The sequence below is a fragment of the Lygodium microphyllum genome, chromosome 11 (genome assembly GCF_053477565.2).
Source record: "Lygodium microphyllum isolate KBCC chromosome 11, Lygodium_microphyllum_v1.1.10, whole genome shotgun sequence".
Classification (NCBI taxonomy): domain Eukaryota; kingdom Viridiplantae; phylum Streptophyta; class Polypodiopsida; order Schizaeales; family Lygodiaceae; genus Lygodium; species Lygodium microphyllum.
The window spans coordinates 70,886,939-70,902,422 of record NC_141145.1 but is presented as its reverse complement, the minus strand read 5'-3'; the positions used below and the strand labels follow the sequence as shown (position 1 = coordinate 70,902,422).

General features: G+C 42.5%; 1 protein-coding gene and 1 pseudogene across 1 annotated transcript in view; one reads left to right on the top strand and one right to left on the bottom strand.

Annotated features, from left to right (window-relative positions):
* LOC148028937 (callose synthase 9-like) overlaps positions 1 to 15,484 on the bottom strand; it is a 213,448-nt gene that overhangs the window by 163,503 nt on the left and 34,461 nt on the right. The window contains exons 4-7 of the mRNA XM_087687703.1: positions 9,920 to 10,043; positions 1,112 to 1,213; positions 686 to 823; positions 498 to 584 (exon numbers count right to left, since the gene is read on the bottom strand). Coding sequence (XP_087543829.1) covers positions 498 to 584; positions 686 to 823; positions 1,112 to 1,213; positions 9,920 to 10,043 — 451 coding nt within the window. The remainder of the gene's footprint in view (positions 1 to 497; positions 585 to 685; positions 824 to 1,111; positions 1,214 to 9,919; positions 10,044 to 15,484) is intronic.
* Positions 1,465 to 9,780, top strand: LOC148028938 (uncharacterized; annotated as a pseudogene).

The following is a 15,484-nucleotide window of genomic DNA, read 5'->3' as shown; positions in this document are numbered from 1 at the left end:
AAGTATTATTGCAAAGATTTGGTCTTGCAAATTGCAAGCCTACCGCTATTGTTGGATGCCTGATTTATGTATGCATTATGAGGCCTAACATCGTGCATACTTGGGAGGTTGGCACCTTCATTCACTTAAAAGGTTTCCCACATAATCTGGCACTACATTTTTGCTCTACTAAGTGTGATTCTTTATAGAATTTCTCATCTTGGAAAAACGAAAATCTGGTCTTCTCTCACGGTTACAGCACATATCAATAGTCTGTGTTTCAAATGCAACCACAACAGTGTAGCAATTTTCGCCTGTAAAACTAGCTCTGATCCTACCTTTTAGTAAGCAATGACCACCAAATAGACTCTTCACAGCTTCTGTTTAAATCTCTAATCATTAAACCTTGAATAATGCAAAACACTAGAATTTCACACACTCATATCACCAGTCCACCTTTGTAAGAACACACAGGATGCTGACAACAAGATATAGTCCTTCAGATAGTTTTCAATTACCAATTCCGTGGTTGGAGGTGCAAGCCGTGCTTGTGCGTTTGCAAGAAGAAGGACTAGGTGCTCCCGCTGGTTTCTCACATTATCTTTCTGCAAAAGACATACATCAATATAACAGCCAGGCATTCAGTAGTTTCAAAAATTCTTTTTACATGTTAAACTGTGTCTGGTTGGATCCTCTGTGTACTTACTTGGAATCCAAATGTATATCCAAGAACAGCAAATATATCAGTCTTATCTCCAGAGTAAGCTTGCTCCTGTATAACCTGATCACTAAGTCTTATCTGAGGGAAGTTGCGTAAATCAAGCTCCTGTAAAGCAGCTTCTACCTAAAATTCACAGTTTCAACAGCAAGTTGAAGTTTCAGAGTAATCAAGCTCCAGGACAGTCACTTTCACCTAGCTGCTGGTTAGAGTTTGTTATACGTACTTTCTCAATGGTCCTTTTTTCACAAATATAATGGCATGTACAATGGAATATCTGATATGTTTTTTATGTCACCCTTAACTTCAATGGCCAGGTTAAAAAAACAAAAGAGAAGACAGTATGTTCCTAGTAAGTAATATATGTAGTAGCTGTTTAAGAATATGACAGCATCATGAAAAACCAAGACTGACCTCAGCAGCATGTCGAAATCCAGGCACCTCCAATGGTAAGATATTGTAAGGCTTTAGTTGACTTGATGAGTGTGCAACATCTGACTCCATTTCCTTCTTTAACTATAACAAAATGGAACAAGTGTAGCATATGTCAGAGATCAAAAAGAATTTATTGTTAGTTTCTATAGTTGCCAAGATTGCCTTGATTCTCGAATTTATGGATGATAGATGATGTACAATCCATGATCTCTCATGTGGTGATACGATTATTGCATCTAGTTCACTATATTGAAGATTGTACAAGCTTAACAATTATGGAAAACGTATGAAAGAAATGGCATGTATAGTTGAAGATTTACAGGCCATTTTAGATGAAAACTATTAGGTACACAAAAAGAGAGAGAAATAATCTGTACTGCACAAAAAGAAGAGACTCTATTGCTACTCCGTGGATTTCCGTAAAGCCTTTGATACGATTCCATGAGATAGACTATAACAAAGGCTACAAACACTAGAGATCCCCTTGGACATGATCTAGGGTATCTATGCACTATATGAGAGAGTGGTGGGTCAAGTGAGATGCCCAAGAGGACTTTCCAAGTGATCTCTAGCACCATTAGAGTGAAGCAAGGATGTCCTCTGTCACCTACACTCTTCGGTCTCTCCATCAATGAGAGAGAAGATCCCATAAAACAAGGAGGCGGCGATGGAGTGGAGTTAGCATGTATATTTGTATCTATTATCCTTTATGCTGACGATATTGTTTTGGTCTATGAATCACAAGAGGGTCTACAGCAACATCTCCATGCCTTTCATGACTTTTGTGTACACAATAGGATTGACAGTTAATCTTGGGAAAACCAAGATCTTGATCTTCCACACATCAGCCCCAATGAGGAGGAGATCAACCTTCACCCTAGGAGCTCCACACGTGGTTGTGGATTCATACATCTACCTAGGGGTCACTTTCACTACATCTACTTGGAGATTTACCATGGCATAGGCAACTAAAGACCAACTCACACAAGGACATGCAGCATTGGCCATCATGGAAAGACAATGCCACCAAGCACATTTCCAAGAGCCTCGCACACAGAGGTGGCTATTTGACATGCCAATCACACAAGCCATGATGTATGGTTCACCTATTTGGACCCCTGCCATGGCTACATACCTATGGACACAAATCGAGCAACCACAAATCATCATGCTCTCACGGATTATCCGCAACAAACCATCAAGAACACATGAGATTATCAAAGCCAAGTTTGTTGCACCTCCCATGATGATGGAGGTCCTTTTTCAAACTATCAACTTCATACAAATTGTATGTGGCATGAACCCAGATTAGCTACCTAGGAAAGCCTTCAAGGCCTATAAGCAGCTAGCTGAGGCAAGACAGGAGACTTCATGGTATGCACAAGTCAAGCAGTGGCTTACAGGATATGGGATTGACATGGACCATCTCCCTCCCTTATGCAATTTCTTCGGCTCCCCTAACTTTCCTCACCATAGGACAAGAAAAGAACATATGGCAAGAGGTTTACACGTCTCATAAAAGAACTAGTAGCCATGGGAGATCCAATGTTTGGCAACTAAAAAGGCAAGAGGAAGTGCACCCATCAACATTTGCCACATGAAATCATTGTATTCAAAACATGTTTTATTAAGCCAGCTTGTCATCACTATAGATTTCCACCAAGTTTCACCTTTTGAGAGACCCCAAGTGTTGTTGCCCTTCTAGGCAAGCCAATCCTTATCGCGTATAAGCAAGTGCTATATCCAACTCTCTCTCTCTTCTTTTTTTTTTCATAATGGATGTTATATTTATAAAGTACTAAACAACAAAAGAGTTACAAAAGTCATGGCAAAGACGCAAAGGAAATTGCCATATGCCAGGGAAGCAAGTCCTCCCGAGGGAGTAAGTCAGAGTGCCATATCCAACTCTCTCTCTCTCTCTCTCCATGAAGAAGCTTAAATTAAATGACAATACTTACATCAAGCATTTTGACCAGCCATGAAACTCCCAACGACTACAAATCCAACCAAGACATAGCACACAAATATCATGTGGTGGCACAACAGAGGTAGAGTGAATAATATCCAACCAAGAAGTCGCTATGACAAGGAGAACCAAGAAGTAGCTATGACAAGGACGACCACGTCCACCAAAACTCCCACTTAGTTAGTCATAGCATTAGATGATAGCTATTTTAGGACCTAGGAAAATTCACTAACTATTCACATGTAAAATGTTATGAAGCCAATTTGGCCTTTTGTAGATGTTAATCTCTCTCTCTCTCTCTCTCTCTCTCTCTCTCTCTCTCTCTCTCTCTCTACGATGATCAAATGTAAGGCATTGGAGCCCACCCAACTATCCAAACACAACCTGTGAGAGCTCCCTCAACATAGATATGCAACCTTGAGTCCTTACAACTTAATGTAGAGGGGGATACATCATGTTGGTATGCCCAAATGACATCATGGTTTGCGCTAGAGAACATGCCCAACAACAGTCCAAGAGATGGGGATGCACATGGCTTTCTAGCAAGACTATTTTCTCCATACTACTGAGGATGGCTTTATTATATGTTTGAGATACATAGATACTCACCTATCACATGGGATTGGATGTGCTATTGACCAGATATGCATGCCCTCACACCAACTAGAGATTGAGACAGGCAGATATACATCCATGCCTCTAGCAAAACATATGTGTTGTATTTGTTAGCGAGAGTCAGAAGCAAAGGAGCAGTACATCTCTCAATACCCAGCATACTATGAGATACAAGGCCACCTTTATTCTCTTTTCAAGGACGGATTTGAGCCATTGTCTAGAGTTATGGATTAAACTCACGAAGGATGCCTTGGTCTCTCTCTCTTGAAGACCTTTATTCTCTTTTCAAGGACAGATTTGAGCCATTGTCTAGAGTTATGGATTAAACTCACGAAGGATGCCTTGGCCTCTATCTCTTGAAGATATGAGGATTACGAGAGACTATCCTCAAAGAGTCTCGTAATCCTCAAAGGCAAAGCAGCAATATGTCTGTTAGGTTAGGATTCAGCAGCATGCATGCACTCACACACACTCACAAAGAGCAAGTGAATAGCAAGAGAGGAGAGTGTTCAAATGTCACATCCACTATTTGAGAATGATATGAAAGTACAATCCCTAAGGTACTAAGTGCCACACCCACTGACAAGAGTTCATACAAGGAAAAAACCCTTCTCCAACCCAAAGGTAAAAAGTGCACATGGATAAAGGAGCATTCACACTAGAACTTAGGAGGAACACAATAAGTGTAACAAACCCCTCTTGAGTGAAAGATGTGAACCTATACAAGGAATAGGCATATCAATCCCCAAATGGTATCAAGTCTAGAGCCTTGTGAAAGGCTTCAAAATTCTCTCTATAGAGATCTTTTGTAAACACATTTGCCAAGTTGTCTTGTGTAGGGATATAAACCAAGTCAATCTCCCCTACATTGAGCCTATCTCTGACATAATGATAATGCACCTCAATGTGTTTAGTGTGAGGATGAAAGGGTTAGGCATAAAGACATGTTTAACTACTTGCAAATGTGTGGTATTAGGGTTGTCCATACAACGTGCCAACTGAGAAACCCCAAACTGAATATCTGGCTGTGTATTACACAAATACAATAGACAGCCAACAGCTTGCTGATAAAGAGAAGCATCAAATACATCTCTTGCATCCTCAAGTGTAAACCTATGGCCTGTCTGAACTAAAGTAGAGATAGGTTTACAGTCTTGTGTTTGAAAATGCTCAAGGAGCTGCCCAATGCATTTAGACTATTGCAAATACAATAAACAGCCAACAGCCTGCTGACAAAGAGAAGCATCAAATACATCTCTCGCAACCTCAAGTGTAAACCTATGGCCTGTCTGAATTAAAGTAGAGATAGGTTTGCAATCTTGCATTTGAAAATGCTCAAGGAGCTGCCCAATGCATTTAGACTATTGCAAAATAATGCCCCCCTCAACTAGGGTAAACTGTATACCAAGATAGTAGCGCAACTAGTCAAGATTTGTCACATCAAAAGCATACTACAATTCAGTTTTTAAGGCTGAAATTTGTGTCTCATGACGTCCCATCAACAGCATGGTATCCACATAAAGAATGAGAATCAAGAGGTTATCCCCATCCTTGTGGACATAAAGTGTGCTTCCAGTGTGTGAATTACTAAAGCCAAGAGCAATCAAATATACATGTATATTTTCATAGCATGCCCTAGGTGCCTACTTTAAGCCATAGAGGACTTTATGCAACTAGCACACTTTGCTTTCTAAACCTTTTTACACAAAGCCAAGAGGTTGTGTAACATAAACCTCCTCATGATGATCACCATTCAAAAAAGTAGTCTTCACATCCAACTGATGTACAGCCCAATAAAAATGGGAAGCCAAAGCAATAACACTACTGCAAATGGTGGTCAAACATGAAGTGGGTGCAAATGTTTCATCATAGTCAATCCCATGATGTTGAGCAAACCCTTTGGTAACAAGATGTGTCTCATAGTGATCGATGCTACCATCACGTCTTTGTTTTAATTTGTAAACTCACTTTGTGACAATAGCACGCTTACCAACAAGCAAGTCACATAACTCCCATGTGTCATTTTATGAATAGAGTCCATTTTTGACTGCATAGTTGCCATCCAATGTTCATCTTGTAACGCATCATGTAGAGAGACAGGTCCCTCATTGCATGCAATAGCTATGAGTGCTTGCACAACCAAGTTTACCCTGTCACTTGTGCATGGGGATTGACTGCTCTAGTTCTACTAGGAAGTGGAACGGACTGTTTGTTGCCCTATAATATATCTAACAGCCATCTGGGGATTGCTTTAGCTTCCCAAATAGCAGCCCTCTCATCGGCCACTTCATCATTAGCAATGCCTTGATCAATGAGCTGAAAATGAGGCTGCTATTCGTATCATTTATATGGACAACACGCTATTCACTAGGCCCAACAAGTCACATATTGCAGCTACAAAGGCTGATTTTCAGCACTCATTTGACTTTATTGATCCTGACCATTTGCACTATTAGCTTTGCATACAATTTACCAGAGTTGATGGGCGGCATTGTCACAAAACTGTCCAAGTACACTAGCTCCTTGAGCATTTGGAAATGCAAAAGTACAAGTCCATCTCTACACCAGTTGACACAAGCCTCAAATTTACATCTCAAGGGGGGCATTGTCATGAAACAATCCAAGTACGTTGGACAACTGCTTGAGCATTTTTAGATGCAAGACTCCAAGTCTATCTCCATCCCAGTTGAAACACGCCACAAATTTACACTTGGAGAATCTTGGAGACCAATTTGACCTCTCCCTTTATCAACAGGCTGTTGGCTGCATACTCTTTTTGTGCAACCCAATACCAAACTTTAGAAAGAACATGTAACAAAAGTTCTAACATGTTAGGTTTTTCCTTTTTTGCTGCTTTGGTTGAATAAGAAACGGGTTTCATATGAAGAAACATTTCAGACCTTTCCAATCTTGGGAATCGAGTTTCAATGCAACTATGCCTTTACCTCAGCTGCCAGCAACAGCAAGTGCCTCACAATTCCAACTGAAGAGGTACTAACAAACCACCACTTGAGAATTACCTTCCACTATACTCAATTTCTAACATGCCTTCTTCATCCCTGCCTCTAAATACCCCCACCCCTCTACCCTCTCCTCATCCCAGTCCTTGCCAATATCCTGATTCCTAGCCCAAAGTTGCTCGATTATTACGGTTGAATCTTTGAAAAACACAACATGAACCCCTATATCTCCTAGTACCAAGACCTCTAGCACCTATATAAAGCCTTCCTTCAAACCCTCCTTGCACACTAAGCCACCACACATCTCTTCCACATGTACGTCTCCACCCTTTACCTCTCTTGTTCCCTCATTCCCTTGAGAACATATCCTTGGCAGCACCATTTCATCTCCTCCAGTGCATCACTCTCCCACCCAACACAACCTTCTCCTTACCCTAGCCCTCACAGACTAGCCCTCATGGCCTAAACTCTGAACAATACTGCATGAGTCCGCTGTACACATACCTCTCTCTCTTTTTTTTCATGAAGATAATTGAATTAAGTAGTAAATATTTACATCAAACCATCAAGTCAGCATTCTCTCTGTATCTCTTACTTTCTGTTACATTAGACCAGTAGGTCATCAAAGAAACTCTCTCTCTCTCTCACTGGTCATGATGATCTCACGCATGATACGAGCGAAGAGCTCGACCCCACATGAGATAATCAGAGCTGAGTTGGGAGCATCACCCATGGTGGCTGAGGCCTTGGTTCAAGCAGTGACTTTCATACATAGACTACGGGAGCTCCCCCAAGATAGATACACACGGCTAGCCCTGGCCTCTTCTAGACAACTAGCAGCAGACGGTGATAGACACTGTTGGTATGCTCAGATGAGTACATGGATGAGTCTACATGGGCAGCAGATTGACAGACTACCCCCCTTTGACTATAATCTGGATTGCCCTACACTTGACCTAAGCCGATCAGAGCTAAACCATGTGATCAGAGCAGACATACTGAAGTTAGATACGGAGAAGACCTGGATCCGACCCCCCTCGCCCCATGGCACGAGGATGGCACACTACCAGACCCACTTCCTCCAGGTATCTGAGAATGGTTTCATCACCCGACCCAATTACATGGACACACAGCTGCCTCATGGACTACGCACAGTTATTGGTCAGATCCGCACCTCATCCCACCACCTGAGGATTGAGACAGGCAGATGGGAGGGTATACAGACAGAAGAACGCATATGCTCACTATGCGACAAAGAGCCAGAGACAGAGGAACACTACATCTGCCGATGCACTGTATATTATGACATACGAGGTAGATACCATTGTCTGTTTCGAGAGGGTTTTGGACCCCTGAGACCGATCATGCAGTTTGAGGATCGGAGATGCTTGGGATTTTTCCTCTTGGAGCTCCAGAGGCGCAGAGCAACAATTCTACGGAGTAGGAGGTCCCCCACAGCTCGGCTCACATAGACAGAGAGCAGTCACTGACTTTTTCACTGATACACGACAAAGTATGGCAGATACCACTACTACTGCCACACAACATATAGGAGTACATCATCATTGGACCTCATCTTCTGTAGGTGTCCCTTTGGATAGAGCAGTGGCACTTAGCCGGTCTAGGCGCCCACGTCCACCCGAACGAAGGCCTAGACATCCACACCACAGACAAATTAAAGCCATCATTGAGCGCCACAGGAGACAGATGCCGAGACGCCTCAGCCATGCAGAGATACACCTCCCTAGAGAATAGACATATCATTGATGGAGAGTTTTCCTTTCTCTACTCTCACTTTCAGATCACTGACATGTTTCCCTTTTATAGGACACTATTTCATTTCCTTTTCAGTCTTACAGACATGTTTTTCATCTTTTTTCTCGTTCCAAATGAGAAACACACCATCATTGTATGTACTGCTTTGGTCTCATAGGCCACATTGGCCTTTTAGAGACGTTAATATACTCTCTCTCTCTCTCTCTCTGTGTGTGTGTGTGTGTGTGTGTTTACATTCTGTTGCATCAAACCATCAGGTCCTCAAAGAAAGTGACGAAAGACTATTAGGACTATGTCACAAAGAGAAAATCACAATGCTGGTGTAGAGCGAACAATGGCCAACCAGTGGGCCGCAATGTCAAGAAGAACCAGGCCAGTTGATATCATAGAAGAAATCTGCCATAGCACTAAACCTCGAATACGGGCCACATGACCATGGATGCACGAGACCAAATCAAAAAGAAAGGCATTCCAAGTTCACCAAATATGCCACAAGGCAGTCCCCATCTAAGGAACTGGAACAGGCATGAATAATCAGAATGCAAAGAAGGCACAGAGGGCAGCTTTCCCATAATCCATGACCGGGCTGTTATCCAGAGCTGAGTCGCCGCGAGCCAAACGCGAGAAATAAAACACCAGATCTGTCACGCTACTGGACAAGAGGCAAAAAGATGAATCAATGTTTCATCACATGTAGTGCAAAATACACAACGACCAGCAGAGATCTTTCGGGCATGCAAACATACCTCTCTCTCTCTCTCTCTCTCTCTCTCTCTCTCTCTCTCTCTCTCTCTCTCGCTTCACACCATTCAAATACCATACACTTCTTCTACTCCCATCATCCCCTCCACGTCATTGATCTCCTACCACAACGCCAACAACCTCAGCCCCAAACATAGACACCCTCAGGCCCAACTCCAGCAGCTGCTCAATGACTTTTTTCAATTCAGAAGCCTTCTATCTCAGAATACCTTCAAACATGTGGAGCAGTATGGCATACTTTGTTGTCAGGCTGTTAGAGGTCATATTTCCTTGCTCAATACACAACCACATATTTTGCAAATGTTGTTTTGATATTCATCATATGTATGTCAATTAAGCAAACCTACGCATATCCTCAGACAAAGCTTTGGCAGCATAATTCTCTTGTATCTCTTCACAACATAGGACTGACAGAAAATGAGTAAGCTCCAATAATACCCATACTTTGCATCTCACATATAAGCTCACCATGTGCAGATAGTATAACCAGTTTCTCACAGCTAAAAGGGATGTTGTTAAGGTCCAGAATGAAGTATCTTCATGTACTGACATTCGAGTTAGAGAAATGATTGACTAACAGAAAATAACCCTCACAAATGGTCATAATCAGCTTGCTCAGACATAGTAAACATTTGAGTTTTTGTGTGCTGTAAACCAACAGTAATGTTTCAGAGAACAAGAAAGAGCTCAACAATGTTCAAGACTTACATCTGCTGGAACTAGTAAAGCAGCCTCTCCTGCTGAAATGGACTCAAGCAAAGCATCTAAAACCTCCTTCAAAACCTTCAAAGTTGTGAAAATCTTTTTCTTCCTCAGCATTTCTTCATCCATCCTGTAAGAAAGACAGGTGTGATTTGTTCTCAAGCACCGGCAACTGTTTGTTATAGAGTTATGAAAGAAAATTCAGCTCCCAAGACTCCAGCAAATTCAAAAATACTGCAATGTGTGTAGCTTCACAAACACAAATTCCTTAAAACCCCCCCCCCCCCCCCCAAAAAAAAAAAAAACCCACTTTTGGGAAACCAAAAGAATAAGAAAATCCAAGAAAGTAAGAAGATAATTATAAGCAGGAATGCAAACCAGACTATAGCAGCAACTATAAGGTGGCTTGAGAACCTAGATTATCGTGGGCTGATTTCAGCATCTAAACTACATGAGCATGCAGACCTATGACTTAGGCTCTAGGTAGTTCTTGGCCTGCATTGTTGATCTTTGCATGTGAAATTCATCAAACACCTTTGAACGCTGTCATTTCATGGCTGAATTGCATGTGAAAAATCCCTGCACTTTGAGCCCTTAGTCTTACTGGTGCTCATCCTCCAAGCATTCCAGAACTTCAACTTGTACCACCAAAAGAAAAGAACCCTGCATGTCCTTTGACAGAAACTGTTGTTGACCAAGAACTTTCTTCTCCACATTGTTAATGTCTTGCTGTGGATATGAATATCAACCTATGGATCTTGCACAACTGTAACTTTGGACCAGCAATGCAGGTAAATCAAGAACAAGAGAGAAGACAAGATGCAGGAAGAGCAAAGCCAACTGATTTCAAAGCACACATTCTCAATTTGCAAACTGCACATTAGCAAGAAAAATAAGCAATAGCAAGAAAAGTAAGAGAGCTGCTATTGTCCTCCACAATGTTTCCACTATAGAGACTATTTCTAGGATCTGGACAAAGATCATCTATACTCTCCATAGGAGATGGGAGAGGCTGCAATGTGTCAAAACATGACTGTTGTGAAAGCGAAACAGAGAGACAATAGGGTTTGCAAGGAGAAACGCAGACCGTGTATCGCAAACACAGAGAGAAGAGAAAGCTAAGTGAATCACGTTGATATAGTGGAGTTGAAGCTCTGAAGATAACTGCATTGTCCTGTTTGAATCAGGTGGCAGCAACTGTAGGGAAACCTGCACAGATAAGGGAGCATAACACAGACCTCGAATAGTAGGATATCGAAGGTGTGCTGAAGGGCGAAGGAAAGGACAGCCAGCTGTAGAGGGAACAAAGTGCAGTCCTCAGGAACTGTCAGAAAAGAAGGATATGCTGAAATCTCCATGAGACAATAGCTCTATCAAGGCAACTGCTGGGCAGCTATCTGGAGAAGAGAATGCAAGAATATCTGATGAAGATCTCTCCATGTAAGTGGCTGTAGACAGGCGACTGCTGGGCAAACCTTCACGAGTGAAGAAAACACAAAAACGCAAGTATCTGATGTAGTGTTGATAAAGAGGGTGTAACCTGCTGTAAACAGCCTGCTGCAAATTAAGCCTAATGTGACGCCGCGTAAGGAGGGCTCACGGCAAATGATGTAGGCTACAAAACGCCAAGGGGAGATGGATGCAAAAGCCATGAACCATAATGACCTCCTCGCAAGGTGTGAATGCCAAAGGAGAGGATGGAGAAAGAAGAGAAGAATATGGAAGAGAGTAACAAAGCATCAAAAGGAATGAATGTGTGGGATGAAGAATGGGTGGAGTCAATGCCATATTTTTAGGCATAGTCTCAAGTGGTACCCATTGAAGTCTCTTGGGTGTTTAGTGAAGAACAATAGACATGATGAGCTAATAGAACCTGAAACTCAACCTCGGGAGAGAAGCCACAAGCTCCATTACTCCATGCTGGAAGGTATATGTAGGCCTAGCCACCAAGCCATGGCCGAAACATACAAAGCCCCGAACTAGGGAGAACCCAAATCTTGGGTGTCAATGCTAAAAAGAGGATAAGTAAATAGATGAGGAGATGGGTGAGGAAATGAGTGATGAAATGGGTAATGTGGCAAAGATATGTCAATTACCCCAAGAATGTAAAGGGTTGTCAACAAGGTGAGTGAAGAACCATAGGATGAGAGAGGACACCTTACTCAAACTAGTTATGGAGTCCCCACACCAATGCCACTTGGGCTAGTTTCTAGTTGAGATTCAAAGGCTCCACACATCACTACAACGAGCTCGCACTACACTGTGTGGGGGGAGGAGGGGGCGACACAAACTGTTAGAAGCTACCTAAACAACAACGCACAAATCTTGAGCTCATGATCATCTCTACATATGAATCACCTTTTGTGCATGACCATGCTCTACTCCCAATGAAACACACAACTTCTCTCTTTCTCTAGCGCTTCATGTACATTGTGGGATCCTCCAATATCCTCACTCGCATAAGCGCTTCCTTTTTTTCTTTTTCTTTTTTTTTCTTTTTTTTTTTTGGGGGGGGGGGGGGGGGGGGGGGGGGGGGGGCGCTATCAAAAGCTACCAAAACAACAACCCACAAATCTTGAGCTCGTGATCATCTCTACAAATGCATCTCCTTTTGTGCACGACCATGCTCTACTCCCAATGAAACACACAACTTAGTGTTTCCTGTACATTCTAGGATCCTCCAATATCTCACCCATATCAGCACTTAGGCTTTTTTCCTTTTTCGAGGTGGGGAGAGGTCAATCATAGCTTATTGATTTCTTTCAAATTGACCACACACATGGCACCTCCATCACTTACTAATTTCTCCCAAACAATGACCACGCACGACACCTCTACAGAGAGGAGTGACAATCCAAACAGCTGAGGAGATCAAAGTAGCGAGCCGCCCGCAAATACAAGGGTACCAAAAACATGCTACATGAGAGAGAGATGAGAGAGATCCACCAATGACACAAGCAACAACTAACAAAGTTGAGGGCCCAATCCAAATGTTAACCTTATATTATTTCATCTGGGATGTATGGCATTCTCTACCCACCAATCATGATTGGGTGGAACTAGATATACGAGTATCATTTAGCCACACAGCTAGATATGTATTATCTCATCCTCCCATTGTATCCCTATATGAGCACTATTTTGTCTTGTACACCACCTTAGCTTCTTTTACAATATATCACTGACCATCTTCTAGTGATTTTGTCTCCTAGGCTGATTTTGGCCTCAAAAGACATTAATATATATTTCTTTGTTTCTTTATTTTCTTTCTCTATCACTCTCTCTTTTGTAAAAGGTATTTATATTAATTACGAAAAAAGTACAAGATTACATAATTACAAGATGCAAGATGGCTCTAGGCCATCGTGCACAAAATTTGAGACATCACAATCAAAATACAAAGGAAGTAGAGTGACTACATCGGGGTAGGAGAAATTGCAAAATGCCAAGAGAGTAAATCCTATCTAGGGAGAATATTTGCTAACTCAATCAAGTTGAGATCCCAATGAAGAAGTCCTTTCAAGCGGACCATATGACTTTGTACTCCTAATGAAGCATCAAATATGAATGCATTCCTCATGGTCCATATATGCCTACAACCCTAGAAGCATAAGAAGTGAAAGAACATGATATCTATGAGGCGGAGCTCATTCAACTACTACACGATGCAAACCCTGACATTCCATTATAGGAGCTCCCCCAACAATTTAGTGAGGCTATATACACAACAACAAAGGCAGCCTTTCCACACTACAGTCCCACATAGGAGCCTCCATTGGGGCGATACCCCAAAATGGCCGATATGATGATGATTGCCACAAGACCAAAGCTCACCTGCAAAGAGTAGCATTGGGATCCACTACCCACACACAAGCACAATTGATCACCAAACGCCTCATATGTGATGGGGTTGCCGACGACATATCCCAAGGAGGGGATAGAGGAGCTCCACTAGCTAGCACTTCAATACCTCCCCCCTATATATAGATGATATTGTACTAATAGCTAATTTACCATAGGGACTACAGAGACATCTTGATGCACCACACTCTTGTGCATTAGATAGTGGACTCTCAATGAACCTCGATAAAACCAAGGTGATGGTGTTTAACACAACACCACAATGGGTTAGGAGTTCACCACCTAAACTCACATATGGACAGGAGGAGTTGTAGTATGTGGATTCATATACTTATTTGGGAGGGCTATTCACAGGTTCCACTTTCTTTGTGAGGGAGGTAGCAAATATTAGACTTGCTTGAGGATATGCAACACTAGGAGGCTTGAAGAGGATGTGTTCACAGGTGTAGATTCAGGACCCTCACACAAAGATGTGGCTTTGATATACTGGTCACGTCCACACTGCTTTATGGAGTACATGTTAGAGTCATTCCCTGAACTGGCAAGCAGTGCCACGCATGCAAGTGCCACGTGGCAATAGTCGAACTGCAACAACAGCCGACCTGATCATTTATGGGCATTATTTTCAGCCTATAAATAGGCTGTGTTTCCAGCAGTCTTGGAAAATTGTGCCTCACATATTTCAGCCTGCAGACTGTGGAGATTGCTCTCGAGGCTGGCGGAGATCAAGATCCTCAAGGTGGAGGCATACGTAGATATTCTCTCTACACCTGTGTATAATTCTGCATCCTTACACAGCATTCTTCACTGCAGATTTTCTGTGTTTCATTGTCTCTTTCTCTCTCTTCTCTCTCTATTCACTCTTTGTCACCGTCATTCACTTCTGCATTGCTTCACTCTGACATGGTATCAGAGCATTGACGGACTGACCTAGGGTGGACCTATCTCGAGAGGAGTTTTCAGCGCGACACAAGGCTGTGTTCTCTCATTCAAGTGCGGGCCGGTGGGCTGCGCATTAGAACAAGGCTGAGGCGAGCGTGAGCGTGTGAGAAAAGAGAAGATTTGTTGAAGCTGCTACTTTTGCTATTAGAGAAGGAAGAAGGCTGGGTTTTTGGCCTTCAAGTGCAGATTTTACCTTTTCATCGCCTCCAACGGTTGAAGAAGGAATGGAACGAGTGAACCTCAGCCCTAGCAAGCTGTATTTTCAAAGTCAAAGGGGACTGCTTTTTGTGTTTTGTGCAAGCATTGTAGGTGAAGATGTCTTCTGAGGCCGAGACTGAGTTTCAGGCGATCATGGACCGGAAGGTGCCCGTCCTACCGGCTCTTCCTTCAGATCAAAAGCTCGATGGTGAGAACTATTGCATCTGGCAGGTCATGATGCTTGCCATATTGGAGTCCTATGATTTGGCGAAGCTTGTCACGAAGGCTATCAATCGTCCTTCTTCGCGAGATGAGTTCGAACTCTCTTCCAGTGAGAAGGCAGAGTTGGCAAGGGCTCAAGCACATTGGAATAAACTCAATGCTCGTATTCGCTTGTTTTTATTTCTCTCATGTACTACAGTTATTATCTCTCAATAGAGCATTTGTCAGTGGCTAGGGAGATATGGCTGGAGTTGGATCAAATGTATAATCAGATGACCGTCGTGAAGCAAGTTTATTTGGAAGTGCAAATGAGGACTAGAATGTCAATAAGTCATCATCCATGCGGGA